Below are 23,423 nucleotides of genomic sequence, written 5' to 3' on the forward strand. Positions count from 1 at the left end.
TGGTGGTATTTAATCGCATCTGCGCCTTTTATTTTTTGTGCTATAAACAAACAAAAGAAGAGTGACAATTTTGAAAAAACACATTTTTTTTACTTTTTGCTATAATAAATACCCCAAAAAATATATATAAAAAAAATATTTTTTCCCCCTCAGTTTAGGCCGATATGTATTCTACATATTTTTGGTAAAAAAAAAAAAAAATCGAAGTAAGCTTATATTGGTTGGTTTGCGCAAAAGTTATAGCGTCTACAAAATAGCGGATAGATTTATAGCATTTTTATTCTTTTTTTTTTTACTAGTAATGGTGGCTATCTGCGATTTTTATCGTGACTTCGACATTATGGCAGATACAGACACCTTTGACACATTTTTGGAACCAATGGCATTAATACAGCGATCAATGCTTTAAAATTGCATTGATTACTGTAAAAATGTCACTGGCAGTGAAGGGGGGGGGGGGAATTCTAACTGAAGGGGGAGGGGACTGAGTGAAGGAAGTGACGGACCGCGGTTCCCATCTAATAGGTTGGGAAGCTGTTAATCTTAATATAAATACACCTGTTCTGCGAAGCTCTCAGAGGTTTCCTTAGTGAAAAAACAGCATCATGAAGGTCAACAAACACACCAGATGGGTCAGGGATAAAGTTGCGGAGAAGTTTAAAGCAGGGTTAGGTTATAAAAAAAAATATCCCAAGCTTTGAACAGCGCACTGTTCAATCCATCATCCAAAAATGAAAAAAAAAAAAAAAAAAAAAAGGAGTATGGCACAATTGCAAACCTACCATCCACCTATACTGACAAGCCGGGCAAGGAGAGCATTAATCACATAAGCAGCCAAGAGGCCCGTGGTAACTCTGGAAGAGCTGCAGAGCTCCACAGCTAGGTAGGAGAATCTGTCCACAGGACAACTATTTGTCGTACACTCCAGAAATCTGTCCCTCATGGAAGAATGGCAAGAAGAAAGCCGTTGTTGAAAGAAAGCCATAAGAAATCCCATTTGCAGTTTGCAATGTGGAGGAAGGTGCTCTGGTCAGATGAGACCAAAATGTAACTTTCTTGGCCTAAAAGCAAAAAGTTGTGTGTGGTGGAAAACGAACACTGCCCATCACCCTGACCACACCATTCCCACCGTAAACATGGTGGGGGGAAGCATGTTGTGGAGATGCTTTTCTTCAGCAGGGACAGGGAAGCTGGTCAGAGTTGATGGGAAGATGGATGGAGCCAAACACAGGGGAAGCTTTGAAGAAAACCTGTTAGAGTCTGCAAACTTTGAGACTGGGGCAGAGGGTCACCTTCCAGCAGGACAACAATGGAATGGTTTAGAGAAAAGCATAATTTATGCGTTAAGCCCCATACACATGATCGGAAATCCCGCCAGCAAAAGTCCAATGAGAGCTTTTGGTCGGAAATTCCGACCGTGTTTATGCTCCATCGGACTTTTGCTGGCGGAATTTCCGCCAACAAAAGATTGAGGCCAGGTTCTCTATTTTTCAGACGGAAAAATTTCCGATTGAAAATTCCGATCGTCTGTAGCAATTTCGATGCGCAAGATTCCTACGCATGCTGGGAAACAATTCGACACATGCTCGGAAGCATTGAACTTAATTTCCTCGGCTCGTCATAGCGTTGGTTGTCACTGCGTTCTTGACGGTCGAAAGGTCAGAGGACTTGCGTGACCGTGTGTATGCAAGCCTAGCTTGAGTGGAATTCCCTCAGAAAAACCATCCAAGATTTTTCCACGAAAACTCCAATCGTGTGTATGCGGCATTAGAATGGCTGGTCAAAGTTAAGACCTAAATCCAACTAAGAGTCTGTGGCTAGACTTGAAAATTGCTGTTCACAGACGCTCTCCATCCAAATCCAATAGAGCTTAAGCTATTTTGCAACGAAGAATGTGCAAAAATTTCACTTTCTAGATGTACAAAGCTGGTAGACACATACCCAAAAAGACTTGCAGCTGTAATTGCAGGCAAAGGTGGTTCTACAAAGTATTGCCTCAAGGGGGCTGAATACAAATGCAAGCCACACTTTTCAGGTCTTTATTTGTAAAAAATTTTGAAAAACATTTATCATTTTCCCTCCAATTCACCATTATGTGCCACTTTCTATTGATCTATCACATAAAATACCCAATAAAATACATTTACGTTTCTGGTTGCAATATAACAAAATGTGGAAACTTTCAAGGGGCATAAATACTTTTTCAAGGCACTGTATGCTCCACAATGGAGGCTCTCATAGTGCCATGTGCACCTTTGATTAAAAAGCTAGTTATAAATTGATTGGAATGGTTGCCATTTTTGTTTAGCTTGCTGGGTTTGATGCCGAATACTCGAGGGGTCTTCAGCTGATCTTGTGCTGTGCTTCTCTGTGTCTTCAAAGGAGGAATTGGCTACCCTCCATATACAGTGGGTATAGAAAAGAATCACCCCCGTCCCCACCCCCCATATAATCAAATTTTGTGGCTTTGCAGCCTGAAATTAAGACATCGTTTTTGTTTTACCCAGCTGTATTTATTCAGTGCAACTTACAACATCCAAGTTAAAGATATAACACCAACATGCCAGGAAAAAAATCAAAAACAGAGTCACTGAGTTGGAAAATGGATCACCCTCTGTTGAAATCGCCTTTTGCTTTACTTACAGCCTTTAGTCCAGGGGTGTCCAAACTTTTTTCAAAGAGGGCCAGATTTGATGAAGTGAACATGCGTGAGGGCCGACCATTTTGCCTGACATTCTTTGAACCATTGAAAATTCGGTCTAAGTGTGTCCATCCGAGCACTAATACACGGCCCAACAAGAATTCTCTTGCCTTTGTCGCGCTTGTTCCCAACACACAGACAAATGCTCTGCACTTTAGGGGGTACCGTTAATTCTTAATGGTACCCCACACATTGGAAAATGTAGGGTGCTTTTGGTGCAGTGCAATTTAAAAAAAAAAAAAAAAAGCTCGGGAACTTCTTTGCCTGCATTTTTGTAAGTAGGGAAGTCCATTGAAATTAATGGGCTGCCCTACACACATTACGCAGCCACACAGATGTTACATTTACGGGCTTAAAACAGGTGGTGAGGAGGCAACATAATGCCTCTTTACCGCCATTCAAATGCCTCTGAAAAGAGATCTGTGCATGGATTGCTTTTCAGAGGAGCAGCAGTCCTGGCTAATATCACACCAAGCCCTACAAAAGCAGTTTTGATGGTATAAGAATGGGGGGGGGGGGGGGGGGGGGGGTCAGGATTAAAAGTAACATACACACAGACGCAAGCACACACATGCAGACACATGCATACACATACATACAGACATACATGCACACACATACAGTCATACGGACACATGTGTGTACATGCACACGTACATACAGACACATGCATACATACAGACATACATACAGACACATGTGCGCACACACACACATACATACAGACATACAGACACACGCACATGCACATACATACAGACATACAGACACACGCACATGCACACACAGACACATGTGCACGCACATGCACACACAGACACATGTGCACGCACATGCACACACAGACACATGTGCACGCACATGCACACACAGACACATGTGCACGCACATGCACACACAGACACATGTGCACGCACACAGAAATACATACAGACACATGTGCACACACACATACATGTGCACACACACACATACACAGACACATGTGCACACACACACATACACAGACACATGTGCACACACACACACATACACAGACACATGTGCACACACACACATACACAGACACATGTGCACACACACACATACACAGACACATGTGCACACACACACACATACACATGTGCACACACACACACATACACATGTGCACACACACACACATACACAGACACATGTGCACACACACACACACACATACACAGACACATGTGCACACACACACACATACACAGACACATGTGCACACACACACACATACACAGACACATGTGCACACACACATACACAGACACATGTGCACACACACATACACAGACACATGTACAGACACATGTGCACACACACATGTGCACACACACACACACACACACGTGCACACACATGTGCACACACACATACAGGCACATGTGCACACACACACATACAGGCACATGTGCACACACACACATACAGGCACATGTGCACACACACACATACAGGCACATGTGCACACAAACACATACAGGCACATGTGCACACACACACACATACAGGCACATGTGCACACACACACACATACAGGCACATGTGCACACACACACACACATACAGGCACATGTGCACACACACAAATACAGGCACATGTGCACACGCACACATACAGGCACATGTGCACACGCACACATACAGACGTGCACACACACACAGACACACATGCATACACACACACACACACACACACACACACACACACACACACACACACACACACACACACACACACACGAATAAAGCCCTTTTTAACACTAATTTAGCTTGTAGCACAGTACAGTACCTTTGCAGCTTCCTCATTCAGCCGGGTACTGCACTATAGGGGGAAGCAGAGAGCACAGCACACTCCTCTGCACTTTACTTTCACTTTTGAAGCTCACGGAGCTTCTCACAGTGTCGGGGATCGGGCTCATCTGACAGCCCTGATCCCGCGGCACACTAAATTGAGAAAGACCAGGCGGGCCGTTCAAAACCGGACCTTGGACACGCGGGCCGGACTTTGGACATGCCTGCGTTAGTCTGTTGGGATATGTCTCTACTTTACCCACTCTTCTTTGCAGAGCTGCTCAAGTTCAGTTGAATTTGATGGTGATCGCTTGTGGATTGCAGTCTTCAAGTCATTCCACAGATTTTCATTGGGGTTTAAAGTGGATGTAAACCTTCTTCTATAACCCAGTGAAGTGAATAGCCTCAGATGATACACAGAGATGGAACAAATCTCCCTATATAAGTTTTATTTTTCTATCTGCTGTCTTCAGCTTTATATACTGTTTAATGAAATTGAACATCGTGGTGTTTTTTTTTCTTCCTATTTCAGCTGTGGGAGTGGAGTCGCGGCATTCACTGTGTGACAACTGATTGGAGGAAAGGCACACAACTTCGCGCCACATAGGCAGAGGAAGGCAGGGATGTGTAGAGCTGTGCTATGAATAGACAAGCTCTCTGCTAATCTATTTATAGCTCCCACCCCTACACAAATTTCCAGCTGCTTTTATCTACAGTCTCTGAGAACTTGTCAGAAGTTATCATGCTGATAAGAGGAATGGAGCAGCATAAAGACTGTAAGAGCGGCAAGGATGTGGAATTCCTTTCCACAGGTGGTAGTTTCAGTGGGGAGCATCAAACTATTAGATAAGCACCTGAACAATCCCAGCATACAGGGATATACAATGTAATACTGACATATAATCACATACATAGGTTGGACTTGATGGACTGTCTTTTTTCAACCTCACCTACTATGTAACTATAAGTAAACACTAAGGATATACTGTATGTGCCCAGGTCAAATTTTATGAATTGGGTTTACATCCACTTTAACTCTGGGATCTAACTAGGTAATGCAAGGACATTCACTTTTTTCTCTTTCAACCGCTTTGTGGTCATTTTTGCTGTGTGTTCATTATGTTGGAAGGTAAACATTCTTCCCATTGACAACGTTCTGCCAGAGGGCAGCAGAAATTAACGGTATTTTGCACCATCCTTCTATCCTGACAAGTGCTCCAGTCCCTGTTGCAAAGAAGCACTCCTATAACAGGATATTACCACCTCCATGCTTTACTGTAGGAATGATGTTATTTGCATGGTGTGCTGTATCAGATTTCTGACAAGTATATCATTTGGTGTTGAAGCCAGATAATTCAACACCTTTTTCCATGTGGCCTCAGAATCTTTAAGGTGCATTTTGGCAGAGCTCAGTCATGACTGTATGTGGCCTTTCTTAAGGAGTGGCTTTTTTCTTGCAACCTTTCCATACAAGTCACATTTGTGAAGAATTTGTGATATTGTTGTTAAATGCACACAATAACCACTCTGTCATACATTCCTGCAACTGCTTCAGAGTTGCTGTAGGCCTCTTGGTAGCCTCTCGGACCAGTTTCCTCCTGGCTAGTTCATCAAGTTTGGAGTGATGTCCTGATCCAGTGAGGGTCTGCGTTGTACCAAATACCTTCCACTTCTTAACCTCCCTGGCGGTATGATTAGTTCTAGTTTTAGGTGCTGAAAGCGGTACAATTATTTTGCATGGAAATTTGGCGTTTTATATTGTAGTGCTGTAATTCTTAGGAATAACTCTCTTAAATCTGTTCAAACCAGAGTCTAGCAGACATCCCAGGTATGATAAAGTTTATAATATAATAAATAATAATAAAAATTATTCAATAATGTAATCAAATCCTAAAACACTGAAAAAGGGACACTTTCTGGTTGCTATGGACAATCTCCAAATTCCAGGCAGAAAAAACAGTATTTATAATATAAAAGTGCATGCAGGGCACTGCACAGACCACTAGGGACAAAGGGGGTGTGTAATTTTTTTTATACAGTACTGTAATCTGCAAGATTACAGTGCTGTGTGTATTGTGTGTTTTTCCTTTTTTTAATTTGGCACAGATCTCCGCTCCCGTGCGCCGTAACGTCGCAGGGAACGGAGCTCGGCGGCATTCGGGCACTGTGAATCGAGCGGAGGACAGCTCGATCACACAGCGCAGAGGACATCGCTGGATCCAGGGGACAAGGTAAGTAACTCTCCCTGTGTCCTCCCTGTATCCAGCGATGCGATCCAGAGTCTGGCTTGGGGTTACCGCTCATGAAACTAAAATCCCAACCTGAGCCAGACTCGGGATCACTGCTAGGGAGGTTAATATATGTTGCTGGGCTTCTAAGCATTGATAAAGCCTTTAAACATTTTTTGTATCCTTCTCCTGACTTGTGCATGTGCACAACTTTATCCTGGAGATCCCGGTGACAGTGCTTTGCCACTCATTGTTTGCTTGAGTTGCACTATCCGGGGCAAAAATGCTTCAGGGAAGTTCATGCAAAGCTAATCAAAATGACCACTGCTGAGCACAGTTGAAAGTCAAATGGCTTTGTGTGCCAATGAGATGAGAAGGTATATAGCTACACCTGATTGAGTTAATAAGTCCTTTTAAGGAGGGAGGGTGATCCTTTTTCCAACTCAGTAATTCTGTTTTGTTTTTCAGTTTTTTGATTTCTGACATGTTGGCGTTATATCTTTCACTTGGATGTTATAAGTTTCACTGAGTAACTACAGCTGGATAAAACAAACTGTGTGTCTCAATTTCAGGTTGCAAAGCAACAACATTTTATTTTAAAAGGGGGTGATTCTTTTCTATACCCACTGTACTCCAAAGATGGAGGTACTCAGATTATAGTGAAAGACCACACTGCACAGTGGGGCCTTGATGAGGCCTCCACAAAGAAATGCAAATGTGAGCAATTAACTAAAACCTCAGTTTTTATTGCAGATGTCTTTCTTTTCTTTTTGCCATCCGGTAATTGCAGAATTTTTTGAACTTTTGGGAGAACTACATTGTTATTGGTTATGTAATATATATACCAACAGTGTTGAATTACCTGCTTGGCACGGAATTGCTTGCAGATTTTGGCATTTTCAGCTGGGAATGATTTAGGGTTCCAGCTGTATTTCTTTGCTTGTTTCTTCTTCATGTTAACGTAGCTTTCATTTTCGATTACCACGGCCTCTGACTCCAGATCATCTACTTCATCCTCCTCAGTTTGGGTAATTTTATTAAACTCTTCTCTTAATATTGTCCGTTCTTTACTACCTATGAATACAAAGGCAACAAATGATGACATTTAGATCAGTTTACTTACATATTTATTTGGCATTACATGAAATATGTCCTATCTTCCTGACACTTTCACAGAATTTTAAAGCGCATTTAATTGTCGGTCAGTGTTCCAGCCTTTACTGTTCATAGCATGGTAATGTGCGCTGTGTAAAGAAAGCCCATTCATTTTGGATGCCTGTCAATGCACCTAAACCCACCATGGACCCTTTTTTGGCAAAGCAGTGCACAAAGAAAGAAATAGCTCTTCATATTACTGTGATTTCAAGCTTTAAATTGATTGTAAAGGATTTTTTTTTAATTTAAATAACAAACATGTTATACTTGCTATATTGAATGGTTTTGCACAGAGCAGCCCCGATCCTCCTCCTCTGAGGTCCCCTACCTGCACTTCGGACATCGAGCTCAGGTAAGCATTAGCAGGGACTGGGGGGGGGGCTGCACTCAAGTGATTTTTCACATTAATGCATAGAATGTATTAAGGCAAAAACCTGCTGCATTTAGAAGCACTTTAAGATTAACTTCTACAGTGCATCCAGAATGTATTCACAGAGCTTCACTTTTTCCACATTTTGTTATGTTAAAGCCTTATTCCAAAATGAATTAAGCTCATTATTCATTTTTTCCTCAGAATTCTACAAACAATGCCACATAATGACAATGTGAAAAAAGTCTGTTTGAATGCTTTGCAAATAAAAAAATAAAAATCACATGTACACAAGTATTCACAACCTTTGCTCAATACTTTGCTGAAACACCTTTGGCACCAATTACAGCCTTAGGTCTTTTGGAGAAGGATGTTACAAGCTTGGCACACCTATTTTTGGGCAGTTTCTCCCATTCTTCTTTGCAGGACCTCTCAAGCTTCATCAGGCTGGATGGGGAGCATCGGTGCACAGCCATTTTTAGATCTCGCAAGAGATGATCAATAGGGTTCAAGTCTGGGCTCTGCCTGGGCCACTCAAGGAAATTCACAGAGTTGTCCCATAGCCACTCCTTTGTTATCTTGGCTGTGTGCTTAGGGTCCAGAGCGCTGTGGAGCAGGTTTTCATCAAGGATGTCTCTGTACATTGCTGCATTCATTTTTCCCTTGATAGTCTTCCAGTTCCTGCTGCTGAAAAACATCCCCACAGTATGATGCTGCCTCCAATATGTTTCACTGTAGGGATGGTACTGGCCAGATGATGAGTGGTGCCTGGTTTCCTCCAGACATGACACATTCAGGCCAAAGAATTCAATCTTTGTTTCATCAAACCAGAGAATTATATTTCTCATGGTCTAAGAGTCCTTCAGGTGCCTTTTGGCAAACACCAAGCAGGCTGTAATGTGCCTTTCACTGAGGAGTGGCTTCTGTCTGGCCACTCTACTATACAGGCCTGATTGGTGGAGTGCTGCAGAGATGGTTGTTCTTCTGGAAGGTTCTCCTCTCTCCACAGAGAAATGCTGGAGCTCTGTCAGAGTGACCATCGGGTTCTTGGTCTCCTCCCTCCCTAAGGCCCTTCTCCCCTGATCGCTCAGTTTGGCCAGTCGGCCCACTCTAGGAAGAGTCCTGGTGGTTCCAAACTTCTTCCTTTTACAGATGATGGAGGCCACTGTGCTCATTGGGACCTTCAATGATGCATACATTTTTTAGTACCATTCCCTAGATCTGTGCCTCGACACAATTCTGTCTCAGAGATCTACAGACAATTGCTTGAACTTCAAGGCTTGGTTTGTGCTCTGACATGCACTGGTAACTATGAGACCTTATATAGACAGGCGTATGCCTTTCCAAATCATGTCCAATAAGCTGAATTTACCACAGGGGGACTCCAATCAAGTTGTAGAAACATCTCAAGAATGATCAGTGGAAACAGGATGCACCCGAGCTAAATTTTGAGTGTCATGGAACAGGCTGAGAATACTTATGTACATCTGATTTTGTCATTTTTTCTTTTTAATAAATTTGCAAAGCTTTCAAACAAATTTCTTTCATGTTGTCATTATGGGGTATTGTTGTAGAATTTTTAGGAAAATAATGATTGTAATCCATTTTGGAAGAAGGCTGAAACATAACAAAAATGTGGAAAAAGGGAAGTGCTGTGAATACTTTCTGAATGCACTGTATGTAGGTTTTGAGATTTTAAGCAAGACCATTGAAAAGAAACTGTTGGGAGGAACAGAACATGAACCAGAAAGGAGCAGCATGAAATATGCTAAAGGAAAATGACGTTTGAAAAGAAGGCTGTGTTTATTAGGGGATTACTAACAAAATAATTACTTCACTGTGCCAATTAAAAAGGTGTGTGTTTCAAATATGCAGTTAAACAGTGTATAGTAATATGTAAACAAGTATGTCTCGAGTGTAATTTCTCTGTATAATACTGGGTGCTGAAACCAAACAAAAGGTTCCCTGTGAGAGGTTAATAACTTTTTCATAAATGAACCAATTCATGTCTGCAGCATCTAACATTACACATTTAAACATTTACAAAAGAGCAATTAGTGCGAATAGTTTAAAAACCTTGTTTTGGTGTATAATTTCTGAGTATATAAAGCACATCGGAACAAATTTATTTCATAATTACATTTGCAGGCTCTTTCTACTACTAAATAATACTGCAGAGTGACTGTGGACTAAGTCGGACTTGGCAGGTAACAGAATATCTACCATAATTGATATAATCTACACAATAACAGAGGGATACTGGTGAGGGTAGAAATATGGGATCTGTGTTTTAAAAGGCCCAAGGCTGTTATTATTATCATTGCTTAGCCCATCAAGGAATAATTTATCTGGAGCAGGTATGCAGCATGTGAAATCTGAAAAATCGTATAAAAAAAAGGTAACCATGAACATTATATGAACCAAACATGATTGTCCCAGTACCCACCAGAGCCCCCAAAACATATGGAAAACTGGTGAAAATTCAATTCATATACATCTAAAGAAAAACAAAATATCAGGTTTTGGGTGTCAAGACTATAAAATTATTAAAACAGGTAGGTATATCACTTAAAACATATTCTCGTAATAACGTACCGTCTGGTGTATGGCTTGGTTTTTCAAAAGAGAGAGGTTTATTAATAATTATATGTGGCTTCTTGCTTTCAGAAGTTGCTGGTTGTATAAAAGGTGGAGGGATGCTGAATCTGTGATGTGTGTTAGCAAGCAATTTTACAATGTCATTTTCATCTTCTAAGCAGGTAACCAAAGAGTAGACAGCTGGTTCACCAGTCTGAGCCAGTCTTAATGCCTTTTCATAAAGATATTCAGCCATATGCAGACGACATGCCATGGGAAGGTCCTCATTGAGTGAGTGAACTGCTACCAGTGGTGCTTCATAGGGGTACTTGCTATCCTTTGGGAAACGAATTTCAAGTTCATACAGGTAATTGCCATCTGCATTGGCACTTAGATGAGATGTATCCTTCAAGGTCTGTTTTGGTACGTCATGCTTAAATCTGCACTTTGACCCAAATCTGCATGTTTTCCCTGTCATGAAAAACCTGCAGATATTTCTAGGCTGTGACATCACCAATTCTTTGCCATTGTCCTTCTGTGTTGACTTTTGAAGCTTGACTGTAAGGTTGTCCAGTTCCAGTCCAACTGTCCATACTTTATTTGGTATTCTCTCAATAAATTTCTCCCCACAGATTGAACTAAGGACAAATGCCTCTTCTTGACGTAATGCCAAGATGTCCTCCATTGTAATATCATTGGCAGATTGCATGTTCTGGACACCAAAAGCTTCTGAAAAGCACTGTTGCAGCAAAAATTCTAGAGATGTACCTACTTCTCCATCATGAGTCCTAAGAGCAATCATACATCTCTCTCGATCAAAGCCATACCTGCATCATAAAAAAACAAGTATCAACACACTTGCCAAGTTTTAACCTACAACACTGGATCATTACTTTTAAACAAGACCAGAAAACATGAAACTATCATGCATTAACAAACGCCAGGCCTCCTCCTGATCCACTTGCTTAACGCTGCCAAGGTTTGCATTCCACAAAAATGAAAACTCACGGACCCTCCGTCGGTTGGTCAATGGATAGCTGTAGTAAATAGGATTAATGATATGGAATGTCTAACAGCGGCTATGAAACACAGAGGTCCAATTCTGTAAAATGTGGTATTATTGGCACAAATTTCAATGTTCACAAGACTAGAGGTCGACCGATATATCGGCCGATATTTGCAGTTTTTTAATTAATCGGCATCGGCCGATTGTGCTGATAAAAAGCCGATTTAGAACTACAGAGGGACTTTGAAATTACTTCTGTAATAGAAGTCAGTGTAAGTTGCCTGAGTCGTCATAGAAACGTCTTCCTCCTCTCTGGGCAGGCTGCCAAGAAAAGAACAGAAAGATACAATGTTTACACTTGAATGAATGAAATCATCTCTGTGTGTAGAAGTTCTCAGTTTAACCATTTAAAGACTAAATCCTGACACTTGTTGCTTACAAGTAAAAATCCTGTATTTTCTGCCAGAAAATCACTTAGACCCCCCAAAAAATTATATATATTTTTTTAGCAGAGATCCTAGGGAATAAAATAGCGGTTGTTGCAATATTTTATGTCACACGGCATTTGCACAGAGGTCTTTCAAATGCATTTTTTTGGGAAAAAAAATACACTATTTAAAAAATAAAAATAAAATAAAAAAACAGTAAAGTTAGCCCATTTTTTTTTCCTCCAAAAGTTTTGACTACCTGTTTTTATTTAATATATAGTTTTTTTTTTTTTTTTTTTATCTAAATCATACAAACAAGTAGACTGATTGGAGGTTTGTTTTGTTTAATAAATTTTTAAATGTAAGAAATTTTCTGTATCACTTATGAAGACTGCTTTCACACTGGAGCGGGCAGGCATTGATGGTAAAACGCAAGTTTTAGCGGCTCTTTACCATCATTTTAGCGGTGCTATTTGGCTGCTAGTGGGGCACATATAACCCAGCTAGCGGCCAAGGAAGAGGTTAAATGCGCCCATGAAGCACTGCTGCCAAATCGCATTGCATGCGCTTCGGCAGTGGTGCCCATTCATATCAATGGGCAGGAGTGGTGGAGGAGCGGTATACACCACTCCAAACGTGCTGCTTGCAGGACTTTTTTTTAAGATCCTGCCAGCGTATCACCTCAGTGTGAAAGCACTCGGGGCTTCCACACAGACTGCAGGGGAGCCATTTTGCAGGCACTTTACAGGCGCTATTTTTAGCCCAAAAGCGCCTGAAAAACGCCCCAGTGGGAAAGGTGTTAGATCAAGGGGGGATTAAAAAAATAAATAAATAAAAAAGGAAAAAAATAAATAAATAAAATAAAATCGGCCTAACATATCGGGCCAAAAAAAAAAAAATCGGCATCATATCGGCTAACGGCCGCCATGATTTCTAAATATCGGCATCGGCCAGAGAAAAACCCATATCGGTCGACCTCTACACAAGACTATGGTTTGTACCTATCCTCTCAGGTCATACAGGCTCCAGCTCAATAACGATTAGCTACTGTCCACCTTTGGCTTTCTAGGTGGGAACCGGTCCCTCTACCACCTACCCTCATACCTTCCTTTTTTTTTTCTCTCCTTTTTTACCCTTTTTCCCTTCCCTTCTTTCTCGCTTACTTTTCCCCCCCGATTCTCATATATATCACGGCTCAGGTTAAAAATGCTCTTTGGCTCAAGCCTGCATGGATAGAACCTTCACTAATGCATTGATACTGTGTGGTCAGGAATAAGGGCCGGTTCACACTGCGGGCGAGGCGATACGACTTGCCTCGCCGCGATCTGACAAGTCGCCCCCATTCTGTACAATGGAACCGTTCTGAGAGGAGCGACTCGAGTCGCTCCGACTCAGAAAAAAGGTTCCTGTACTACTTTTGGGCGACCTCGGGGCGACTTGCATTGACTTCTATACAGAAGTCATTTGCAAGTCGCCGCTGAGGTCGCGGCGAGGCAAGTCGGTGTCGCCTCGCATCGCCCGCAGTGTGAACCGGCCCTAATGTGTTCCAGAGGCCTTGTTTTGAAATACGGTTTTTCCATCTAATCTGAGATGTTTTAAGAGACGTACACTATGAGACGTGCCCTGATGTGCATTGCGTTTTCAATGCTCTTATTATATACCTTCTGATGGGCATTGTTCTGCCATGTTAGGCAGTCTGCTTTCTATTGTATTATACTATGTGCTTTGCTGAAGAACCTAATAAAAACTATAAAAAAAACAAAAAAAAACAAACAGCACAGGCCATGAATACAAAAGACCTATACTGTACACCCCTTAGCAGATACTTCACAATTCAGAGGTTGTGAAGCACTAAATTATCTGGCTATATCTCAAAGCAAAGCCAAAAAAAATAAAAAATCACTATCTTCTTACAGCTTTGACACCATGCTGTAGGGTGATTTTTGGTTGCAGTATGTCATGACCAAAAGCTACTCCTGCAACCAATGTGAAGCAAAATTTGATATAAAAGTCACCAATGTAACAATGAGGGGGTAAAGAAACGAAACACATTAAGCAGGAGGAATTGGTTGAAGGGTATCATGCTTTCTGCTGAAAATTATTCTCTATTCCTTTGGTAATTCATTCAATATTTCAGGGCTGTTCTGGTGTGCAGTGATTCTTTATTTGTGGTGACTCAGAAAAGGCTCAAACTCATACACACATAGCTACACTCTGGAAGCTCAGAAATTCAACAAAGATTTCAATGATTTCGGCGACCTGAGGGTCTAAGGAAGACAGTCAATCCTTGGTAATCTAGACAGTCCAGAGGGACAGTCTTATGCCGCGTACACACGATCAGACTATCCGGCGCACTTAGTCTGGTGGACAAACCGCCGTAAAGTCCGCCGGATTGTCCGAAGGAGCGGACCTGCCCACACACGTGACTTTTCCGCCCTACTTTTGAACTGAACGGACTTACCCACACACACACACACGGAGGAAAGTCCGTTCATTTTGAGCACGGCTCCAAGTAGCCGGGACTAGCGAAGGAAGCATCGCTGGCCCCGTCACCTGGTATGGAGTTAAAGGGGAAGCCCTACGCCGAAAAAACGGCGTGGGGTCCCCCCCAGGTCCATATCAGACCCTTATCAGAGCATGCATCCCGGCCGGTCAGGAAAGGGGGTGGAGACGAGCGAGCACCCCCCCCCCCCCTCCTGAGCCGTACCAGGACATTTTTCAGCGTAGGGCTTCCCCTTTAATTCCATACCATTCGAATGAAGCGTCCCTGGCCCGGCTACCTGGAGCCGAGCTCAAAATGAACTGACTTTTCCCCATGCAGGAAAAGTCCGTTCATTTCAAAAGTACGGTGGACTAGCACACACACGGCTGCCAGACTTATTTTGGTACAAAACTACTTTCTTAGTCTGCCGGACTTTTGGGTAAAAAAAAAAAAAAAAAAAGTCTGCCGGAGCCCACCCACGGGGGGATTGTTTTATCGCGTGTACGCGTCATTACATAGCAAACCTTCCTAATCTAGAAAGTCCACAGCATTTTTTTCCCCTTTATGTGACTAGAAGGGTTTAATTTCACTTTTAAATGTAACCAAAAATGTTAATGTCTGTGAAAAAAGTTACACCACCAAGAATAAAAAACATTTTTTTTTTTTGCTCAGAGCTCACATTCTTTTTGTTCACAGCTTGTTAAACCTGTTGAATAAAGTTTGCATCTTTTGTTGGACTCACCGCGATAATTTTCCAATAGCAAAAGGGGATATGACTGCCTCTGGTAACATTTCCACCTGCGGTTCAAGGGACAGTTTTCCTTCCATCTGATCTTTTGCTATTGGGGCGGACCAGAAATTTAATTCCAAGTCTTCATCAGAGTTATCGTTATGCTCATTTTCCTCCTCCTGGGAGCTGTTGTAGTCAGACTCTTCTAAATCAGATCCTTCATCGCTGTAAACAAAGAACCACTAACATTTTAGGATTTCATATTTTTATTATTTTAAAGGATTTATATAATGTCAACAGTTTGCACAGCACTTTATTTTATTTTGTAAAGGGAGACAGTACAATTACATAACAGTTCAAAACAAGTGGTTTAGAAGGTGCCTGTGCATCAGATTTTACCATTTAAAAAGTAAGGTGTAACTGATACAGAAGTTTATTATTTGCCAGGGAATAGGTTGATGAAGAAAGTAAAAGTTCAGTTTTTAGGTAGAACCAGCATATGCTTCTCTAAAGAGATGAGTTTTTAGTAGAGATGGCCTTGCGGTTCGCGGAAATTTTTTCTCGTTCGTGATTCACCAAACCGGCGGACTTCTGCCGCTGTTCGCGGTGGACATATGCGTTTACATTGTGAAGAACTTTGACCCATGACACATCCATCATGGGGTACAGGACAGCCAATTGAGACATTTCAGCACATGGACATACCCACTACCTTATAAATAGACCTGATCTGGCGGCCATTTTAGATTCTGTCTTTTGTCAGTGTAGGGAAAGGATGCTGTGAGGAGCAGGGACAGTCAGTCTAATCACTAGCTATTACTATTAGGTCCACAAAAGTCCTTTTAAGGACTGGTATAGGTGTACAGTATATAGGGTTGTAATACACTTATACTTTCTATATTTGAAAGAAAGTATATATGATAGCAGCACAGCAGTGCTGCTGAGTGCTGACCGATTCTGCAGCTGTCTTTTATCAGTGTAGGGAGGGACAGTTTGGTGTTTGGAGCAGGGACAGTCTGCAATTCACTAGCTACTAGGTCCACAAAGGTCCTTTTAAGGACTGGTATAGGTGTACAGTATATAGGGTTGTAATACATGTATAATATACTTTCTTTCAAATATAGAAAGCATATTATAGTGCACTGCATGCAGTGCTGCTGACCGATTCTGCAGCTGTGGTTTCTCAGTGTAGGGAGGGACAGTTTGGTGTTTGGAGCAGGGACAGTCTGCAATTCACTAGCTACTAGCTAGCTACTATTAGGTCCACAAAGGTCCTTTTAAGAACTGGTATAGGTGTACTATTTGGTGTGCAGTATATAGGGGTATAATACACATATAAAATACTTTACAATATAGAAAGCATAGTATAGTGCATTTCCACTGTGCAGCATTGTGACTTCTGAGCGGTTCTGCAGCGATACTACAAAGAGTGACAAACGCAATTAGAAAAAAAGTATTAGAACTGGTGGGATAGACCAGTGGCCCCCCAAAAACGACAGATTGAAGCAGGGCGTTATATACCTTCTTCCACATATACTGCACTTCTCTAGAGACTTTTGTCACAGGGTCATTTAAAAAATGACAGGCAGAGGAAGAGGCAGGCTTTTCCGCAGGGGTGGTAGGGGTAGGGCAGGAGCAACAGGCTTGAGCCAAAGTGGCAAATTGCAGAAGGTGCGTTTGATTACGTCAAAGGACGCACCAGACTTGGTTGAGTGGCTCACTCAGCCTTATTCTTCTGCACCCTCCTCATCCTCTCGATCTGCATTCTCTTCTTCACTCTCTGCTGTGTGCACCCCCAAAGACACTACCACCACCACCGCCACCACCACCACCACCACCATATACCCTCCGCTTAAGTCACAGGAATTATTTTCCAATCCATCACAAGACATTGCCGATGCGCAGCCACTCTTGGCATTGGATCAGGAAGAGGAGGTAGCAACAACCGCCACTCAGCAGTCTGACGACAGTACCCAGATCAGCCCAAGGAGGAGGTTGGTCCCCGGTGTTGCTGCCTACTCTGAGATCTCCAATTATAGCAGTGGGGAAGGTGACTTTGATGAGGACGTGTCTAGTGATGTCACGTGGGTGCCCACAAGAGAGGAAGGAGGAGGGGAGATCAGAGGGAGATATGGACCAGCAGATAGGGAGGAGAAGCAGGCGGAACTTACATTGCACAGGAGGGACAAACCAGACTGCTAATGTATCAGGAGCGAGGCATCAACCATGTACGGTCACATCTGGCACTCCCAGGATGCCGGCACATGGCTCCTCAGTGTGGGTTTTTTTAACGCGTCCGCTGCTGACAATAGTGTTGCCATCTGCAGCCTTTGCAGTCAACGCATAAGTCGCGGTAAGTCAACACTCACCTAGGGACGACCGCCTTAAGAAGGCACATGAGCTGCCATCACCGAGCCCAGTGGGAGCAACGGAACCCATAAAGCCACACACCAGGCTCTCACTGTCCAGCCTAGTCTTCTACTTCTCCTCTCTCCTCCACTCCACCTTCCATCATGCCGTCCTCACGTTTTTCTGGAAAAAGGCAGGCTTCCATGGGCCAAATGTTCGAGCGTAAAAAAATTATGACGCCGGATAACCCTCTTGCCCAACGGGGGTTGAACCTTCTGACGGCAGTCAAGCATGTAACCCGTGGCACTCGTGTAGACTTGGTTTTACCGCCACGGATTGCATGCAGGCCTGGCTCTTCTCCTCCTACTCCATCCTCCCTCTCCTCCTAGGCTGACTCCTCCTTTTCCGCTGCCAGCGTCTATTCCGCTGCACTGCCCAAGATCCCCAGAACCTATTCGACATGTCAGGTGAGACGTTGCCATGCTGTGCTGTGTCTGTTGTGCCTGGAAGCCAAGAGCCACACTGGCCCTGCACTTCTTTCAGCTTTGTGTTCACAGGCAGATCAGTGGCTAACACCACTCAATTTGACAGTTGGTAAAGTGGTGTGTGACAACGGTGTCAATCTGCTTAGCGCATTGAAACAGGGCAAAATTACACACGTACCATGCATGCCACATGTCTTAAACTTGGTCGTGCAGCGATTCATTGTCAAATACCCTGGGGTCCAGGACATCTTGCGGCAGGCAAGGAAAATCACGGCCCATTTCAGAAGATCTTACACGGCCATGGCTCGCTTTGCTGACATTCAGCGGTGACACAATCTGCCGGTCAGACGTCTTATTTGCGATTGCCCGCCGCGATGGAACTCAATCTTCTATATGCGTGCAGTTAACTACTACCTGTACGAACTCTGTGGCAAAACAGGTTCTGTGGAGCTTTTTTTTTTTTACCGTCCCAGTGGCTGCTCATGCGCAATGCATGCAGACTTCTGCGGCCATTTGATGAGATCACCAAACAGGTCAGTCGCAGCCATGGCGCCATCAGTGACATCGTACCTTATGCCTTCTTTATGGAGCGTGCATTGCGTCGTATCATTGATCAAGCCATGGAGGAGCAGGAAGATGAGGAAGTCGCAATGCTGGATGAATTCCCAGGGGGGCTACTCTGAGACAAGTCAACAACAGGAGTCTGAAGAGGAGTCAGAGGAGGATGGTGCCGGGGCAGATGAGGAGGAGCAAGAAGAGCATGCTTCAAACCTTTCTGGGATCCCTGTTGTCCGTGGATGGGGAGAGGAGAACGAGGACGACGACATTATCCTGCATGATGAGCAGGAGCCAGGCCACCACACCACTTGCAGTTTAGTGCAAATGGGGGCCTTCATGCTCCAGTGTTTTAACAGGGACCCCCATATAAAAAGCATAAAGGTCAAGGACCAGTACTGGTTGGCAACGTACTTAGACCCCCATTAAAAAACACAAAATGGTGGAAATGTTACCACCATCACAGAGGGCTGTGAGAATGGAGCACTTCCAGGCCTTGCTTCGAGAAATGATGCATTCTGCTTTTGCGTGCGCTGGCAGAGGAATTTACCACTCCCAGAGAAGGAGTTGCGGGTACCAATCCAACAGCGCCTGCAAGAAGAGGGCGGTTTGAAGATGTGTTGGTCACTTCTGATATGAGATTATTCTTTCAGCCGACCCATCGATAGATCTCATCCGGATCCAGCATCAGGGAATGCCTAGACCGACAGGTGTCCGACTACATCGGGTTAACGGCTGATGTGGATGCTCCGAGGAGTGATGAACCCCTGGACTACTGGGTGGGCAGGCTTGACCTCTGGCCAGAGCTTGCCCAATTTGCAATGGAACTGTTGGCTTGCCCCTTCGTCCAGTGTCCTGTCCAAAAGGACGTTCAGCGCAGCAGGGGGATCGTGACCAATAAGCGCACTCGCCTAGCTCACAACAGTGTTGACTACCTCACATTTATAAAAATGAATGAGGCATGGATCTCGGAGGAATTCAACACATGTGACCAGTAGACCATATATATATACATAACTCTATAAACGATTTATATAATCTAGCCCACAACCTTTTTTCTACCTTTGGCCCTCCTTGTCCAAAAAAAAGCACACCGTACTATATGCCCGTACCCTCCTGTTTGAAGAGGTTGAGTTGTGTCATATTTTTGGGTCCCGCAGCGAGTTGGCATCAGTGCCGGTGTCAGTGCTCTCCATCACGGTGCTGGTGTGGTGTCAGTGCTCTCCATCACGGTGCTGGTGTCAGTGCTCTCCATCACGGTGCTGGTGTCAGTGCTCTCCATCACGGTGCTGGTGTCAGTGCTCTCCATCACGGTGCTGGTGTCAGTGCTCTCCATCACGGTGCTGGTGTCAGTGCTCTCCATCACGGTGCTGGTGTCAGTGCTCTCCATCACGGTGCTGGTGTCAGTGCTCAGTTTCTATCACGGTGCTGGTTTCAGACAGTGAGGGAGATAGCAGCGGAGAAGCCAATCAGCAGGCAGTGCCAGCACCATGGCTGAGGATCAGCACTGGACTGGCACCTCTGGACCACCGCAGTGGAGCCCAGCATAGATGGGGGTAAGGGCCGGGCAGAGGGAGGGGCTCAAGCACAGGTTGGCATACTGGGACACTGGCACAGGACTGTGCTGCCCTGACTGTGGCACTGATCATCTCCTGCACCCCCTTCACAGCCTGCCCTGACCTTGCCTCTCCTTCATGGCCTTCCTGCGCTCCTGAATTGTCAGAATTTCACAGATAAAAAAAGAATGCTTGTCATTGTCGACCCCAGATTCACTTAATACTTTTGTTATGTCAGTGTCCATGTTGTGGGACTGTGTGTGCACAGCTAGTAAGTATTTTATGGCTGAAAATATGACCTGGAGGTTTTTAAGGTTCGCCTGCCATTAAAGTCATTGGGGTCCGCCGCGAACCGAACTTTTGGCCACGTTCGCGAAACACCCCGTCGGAAGTTCGTCCATCACTAGTTTTTAGCGTTCGCCTAAAAGGCAAACAAAGTAGGAGGATAGACAGCGAGATATGGGGGAAGAGTTCCAGAAAATAGGAGAGGCTCTGGAGAAGTCTAGAAGGTGAGCATTAGAAAAGGCAGGAGGTAGTGGGAAGGGCAAAGAGGATAGTTTGGATGACACGTTAAGACGAAGTTGGTGATGTAGCACAGGACAGTGTTGTAGATGGCTCTGTATGCCATTATTAGAATTGAATGAATTTGATTTGTAGAGCCAAAAGCCAGTGAAGGGATTGACAAAAGGGCAGCAGACTGAACGGCTGGAGAAGAAGAGTCTGGCTGCAGAATTTATAGCAGACTGAAGAAGGGATAACCTATTGTCAGAGCATCTATGAATTAATTCAAAATATGACATAAGATTTCTGAATTTAATAGACTGATCAAATTTTTTGGGGATATGCTGAAATATTAAAAAGGTTAAATTCAGGTCTCAACTCACCCCAAGATATTCTTAGTGTTTCTCACTGAAATTGCTGGGTGTTTTCAAACAGTGTGTACAAAACTGGTTAAAAGAACAATGGGTTTTGTTGCTCCCTCCACCTGAAGCTTAGAACAAGACTCTTTTTTTTAAATTAGAAAAAGAGCTTATTAAAGAACATAGCCAATATACAGCAACACGTCATACAATGAGTAATATACGGTACATCAATACAAGCTTATCCTAAATATAAGCATCAAAGCACACACAGTTAACAGCGACTTTACCGGGCATATTCATAGATCCATTTAGAGAAGTATAAGTACATAGTTTCGCCATAAGCCATCTAGATTTTCGTGCAATACGAAGTAGCTAATCCACCGTACACAAGTATAAGTAAAACAAGAAACCAAAAGAAAAAGCAATAGAAAAAGAAGGGGGGGGGGGGGGAACCTTAAAAAAAGTGTCAGAAACGCCTGCCGGAACATTGGTTACCATGACCTAGTTACCTTCATCATTTATAGAAGTGGTCATCAACCCTGTCCTCGGGGCCCACTAACAGGCCAGGTTTTATGTATTACCTTGGGGAGATGCAGACTAGAATAATGCAATCACTGAGCAGCAAATTATATTACCTGTGATGCATTTCAGTTATCTTGCAAACCTGGCCTGTTAGTTGATGTCCACTGATCTATGGGATACATTTGGCTAGCTAGGTACCACAAATCTATCTTTTTGGCAAGAATCACAACTGTAATAGTCTTTCTTTCCCAAGTTGGTGGGGAGCTAATCCGAAAGAATCTATCCACGGTTGCCAGATTGAGTAGACTTATTTACTAACATTCCTATGTTGGTAGGTGAGCTTTTCATGTATTACGGTCGCAGCCACCCACAGTCTCCTGCCCGTCATTTGTGGAGATATCCAATATCTGGCTATCAGTTTTGCAGGCTATATAGAGCAGCCGCAAGACTGCCATGTGACCATTTGGTGAAAGTGAGGGTATCTCCAAGGCACCCAACAAGTCGGAAGATGGTGGAAAGAACATAAATGGCAGTAACAAGAGAGTTTCAGACATTTCCACATCATGTGTAAAAGGTCCCCGTTGGTTCTATTGCACTTGGGACATATGGGTGAATTTCCGTTTCCCCATTTATGGAGCTGAACTGGTGTTCTGTATGCTCTATGTAATAGAAATAGATGAGAAAACGTGTGAGCTACCAAAACCGATACCAAGGGGGCAGAAGTCACAGTTCCCAAGCTTCCCCATCTACAGTATATGGCCCAGATCTTTTTCCCAACCCTTATTACAGGAGAATTTGGAAGCATCATGAGTGCAATAGCTTGGAATACACCCTCAAGATCATCCCTTTCTTGTCCTCTGTTAGGAGGACATCAGACTGTAAAGAGTGGATCATAGGAGTAAGCAGTGAGGTCCTAGCCTTGCATTGATTAGCGTGTCTCAGTCGCAAGTATTTGTAAAACTGACTTCTAGGAAGATCAAACTCTGTTTGCAACTCCGTGAAGGACTTGAGTATAGTGCCAGTATATAGTTGAGATATGTATAGAATGCCTGCCCTTTCCCAAAGATGGAAATCTTGGAGTTTTAAACAGTTCTTTGTAATACAGGTCACGCCATATGGGAGCGTATGAATGAAAGCCTTGAATATATAAAATATTTCTGATAAATGCCCACAAAGTTTTCATGAGCACAATCGTGGGAAGGGTTTGGGGTAGGTTTGAGAAGCCCCCTTCCAAATGAGATAAGGCTGTGGATGGGGAGCCCTTTGGCATCAGTAGTGTTCTAATTAGGTCTAATAAGTCTTCATTGCCCCAGTCCCAAATTGTTCTACCTGGGAAGCTATAAAGTAAAGCCTAGGGGGCGTGGCTTGGCGCCGGACGTGAATGGCCGCCTAACGAGCAAGCTCCCGCTCGCCGAGGAATAAAACGAGTTCCACAGAGGATTGTATGCAGCCGAAAATGGGTAAGGGAGACCGGAATTCATCAGCGCCAAGGTCCCGATCCCCGCGGGATGGAGAGAGCCAGCCAAGCGGCAGCATTCCCGCAATCTTCAGGTCGCAACAGCGGGACCCGCCGCCACCTACACAGGCCCCATCGCAGA

General features: G+C 43.6%; 1 protein-coding gene across 4 annotated transcripts in view; it reads right to left on the bottom strand.

Annotated features, from left to right (window-relative positions):
• DHX57 (DExH-box helicase 57) overlaps positions 1–23,423 on the bottom strand; it is a 210,146-nt gene that overhangs the window by 131,099 nt on the left and 55,624 nt on the right. For all 4 annotated transcript variants that reach the window (XM_077486473.1, XM_077486472.1, XM_077486474.1 and 1 more), the window contains 3 exons: positions 15,508–15,720; positions 10,868–11,676; positions 7,610–7,821 (listed from right to left, as the gene is read on the bottom strand). In XM_077486473.1, the coding sequence (XP_077342599.1) occupies positions 7,610–7,821; positions 10,868–11,676; positions 15,508–15,720 (1,234 nt within the window). The remainder of the gene's footprint in view (positions 1–7,609; positions 7,822–10,867; positions 11,677–15,507; positions 15,721–23,423) is intronic.

The sequence above is a fragment of the Lithobates pipiens genome, unplaced genomic scaffold (genome assembly GCF_037356315.1).
Source record: "Lithobates pipiens isolate NorthernLeopardFrog02 unplaced genomic scaffold, aLitPip1_a1.2 Scaffold_18, whole genome shotgun sequence".
In the NCBI taxonomy this organism is placed as follows: Eukaryota; Metazoa; Chordata; class Amphibia; order Anura; family Ranidae; genus Lithobates; species Lithobates pipiens.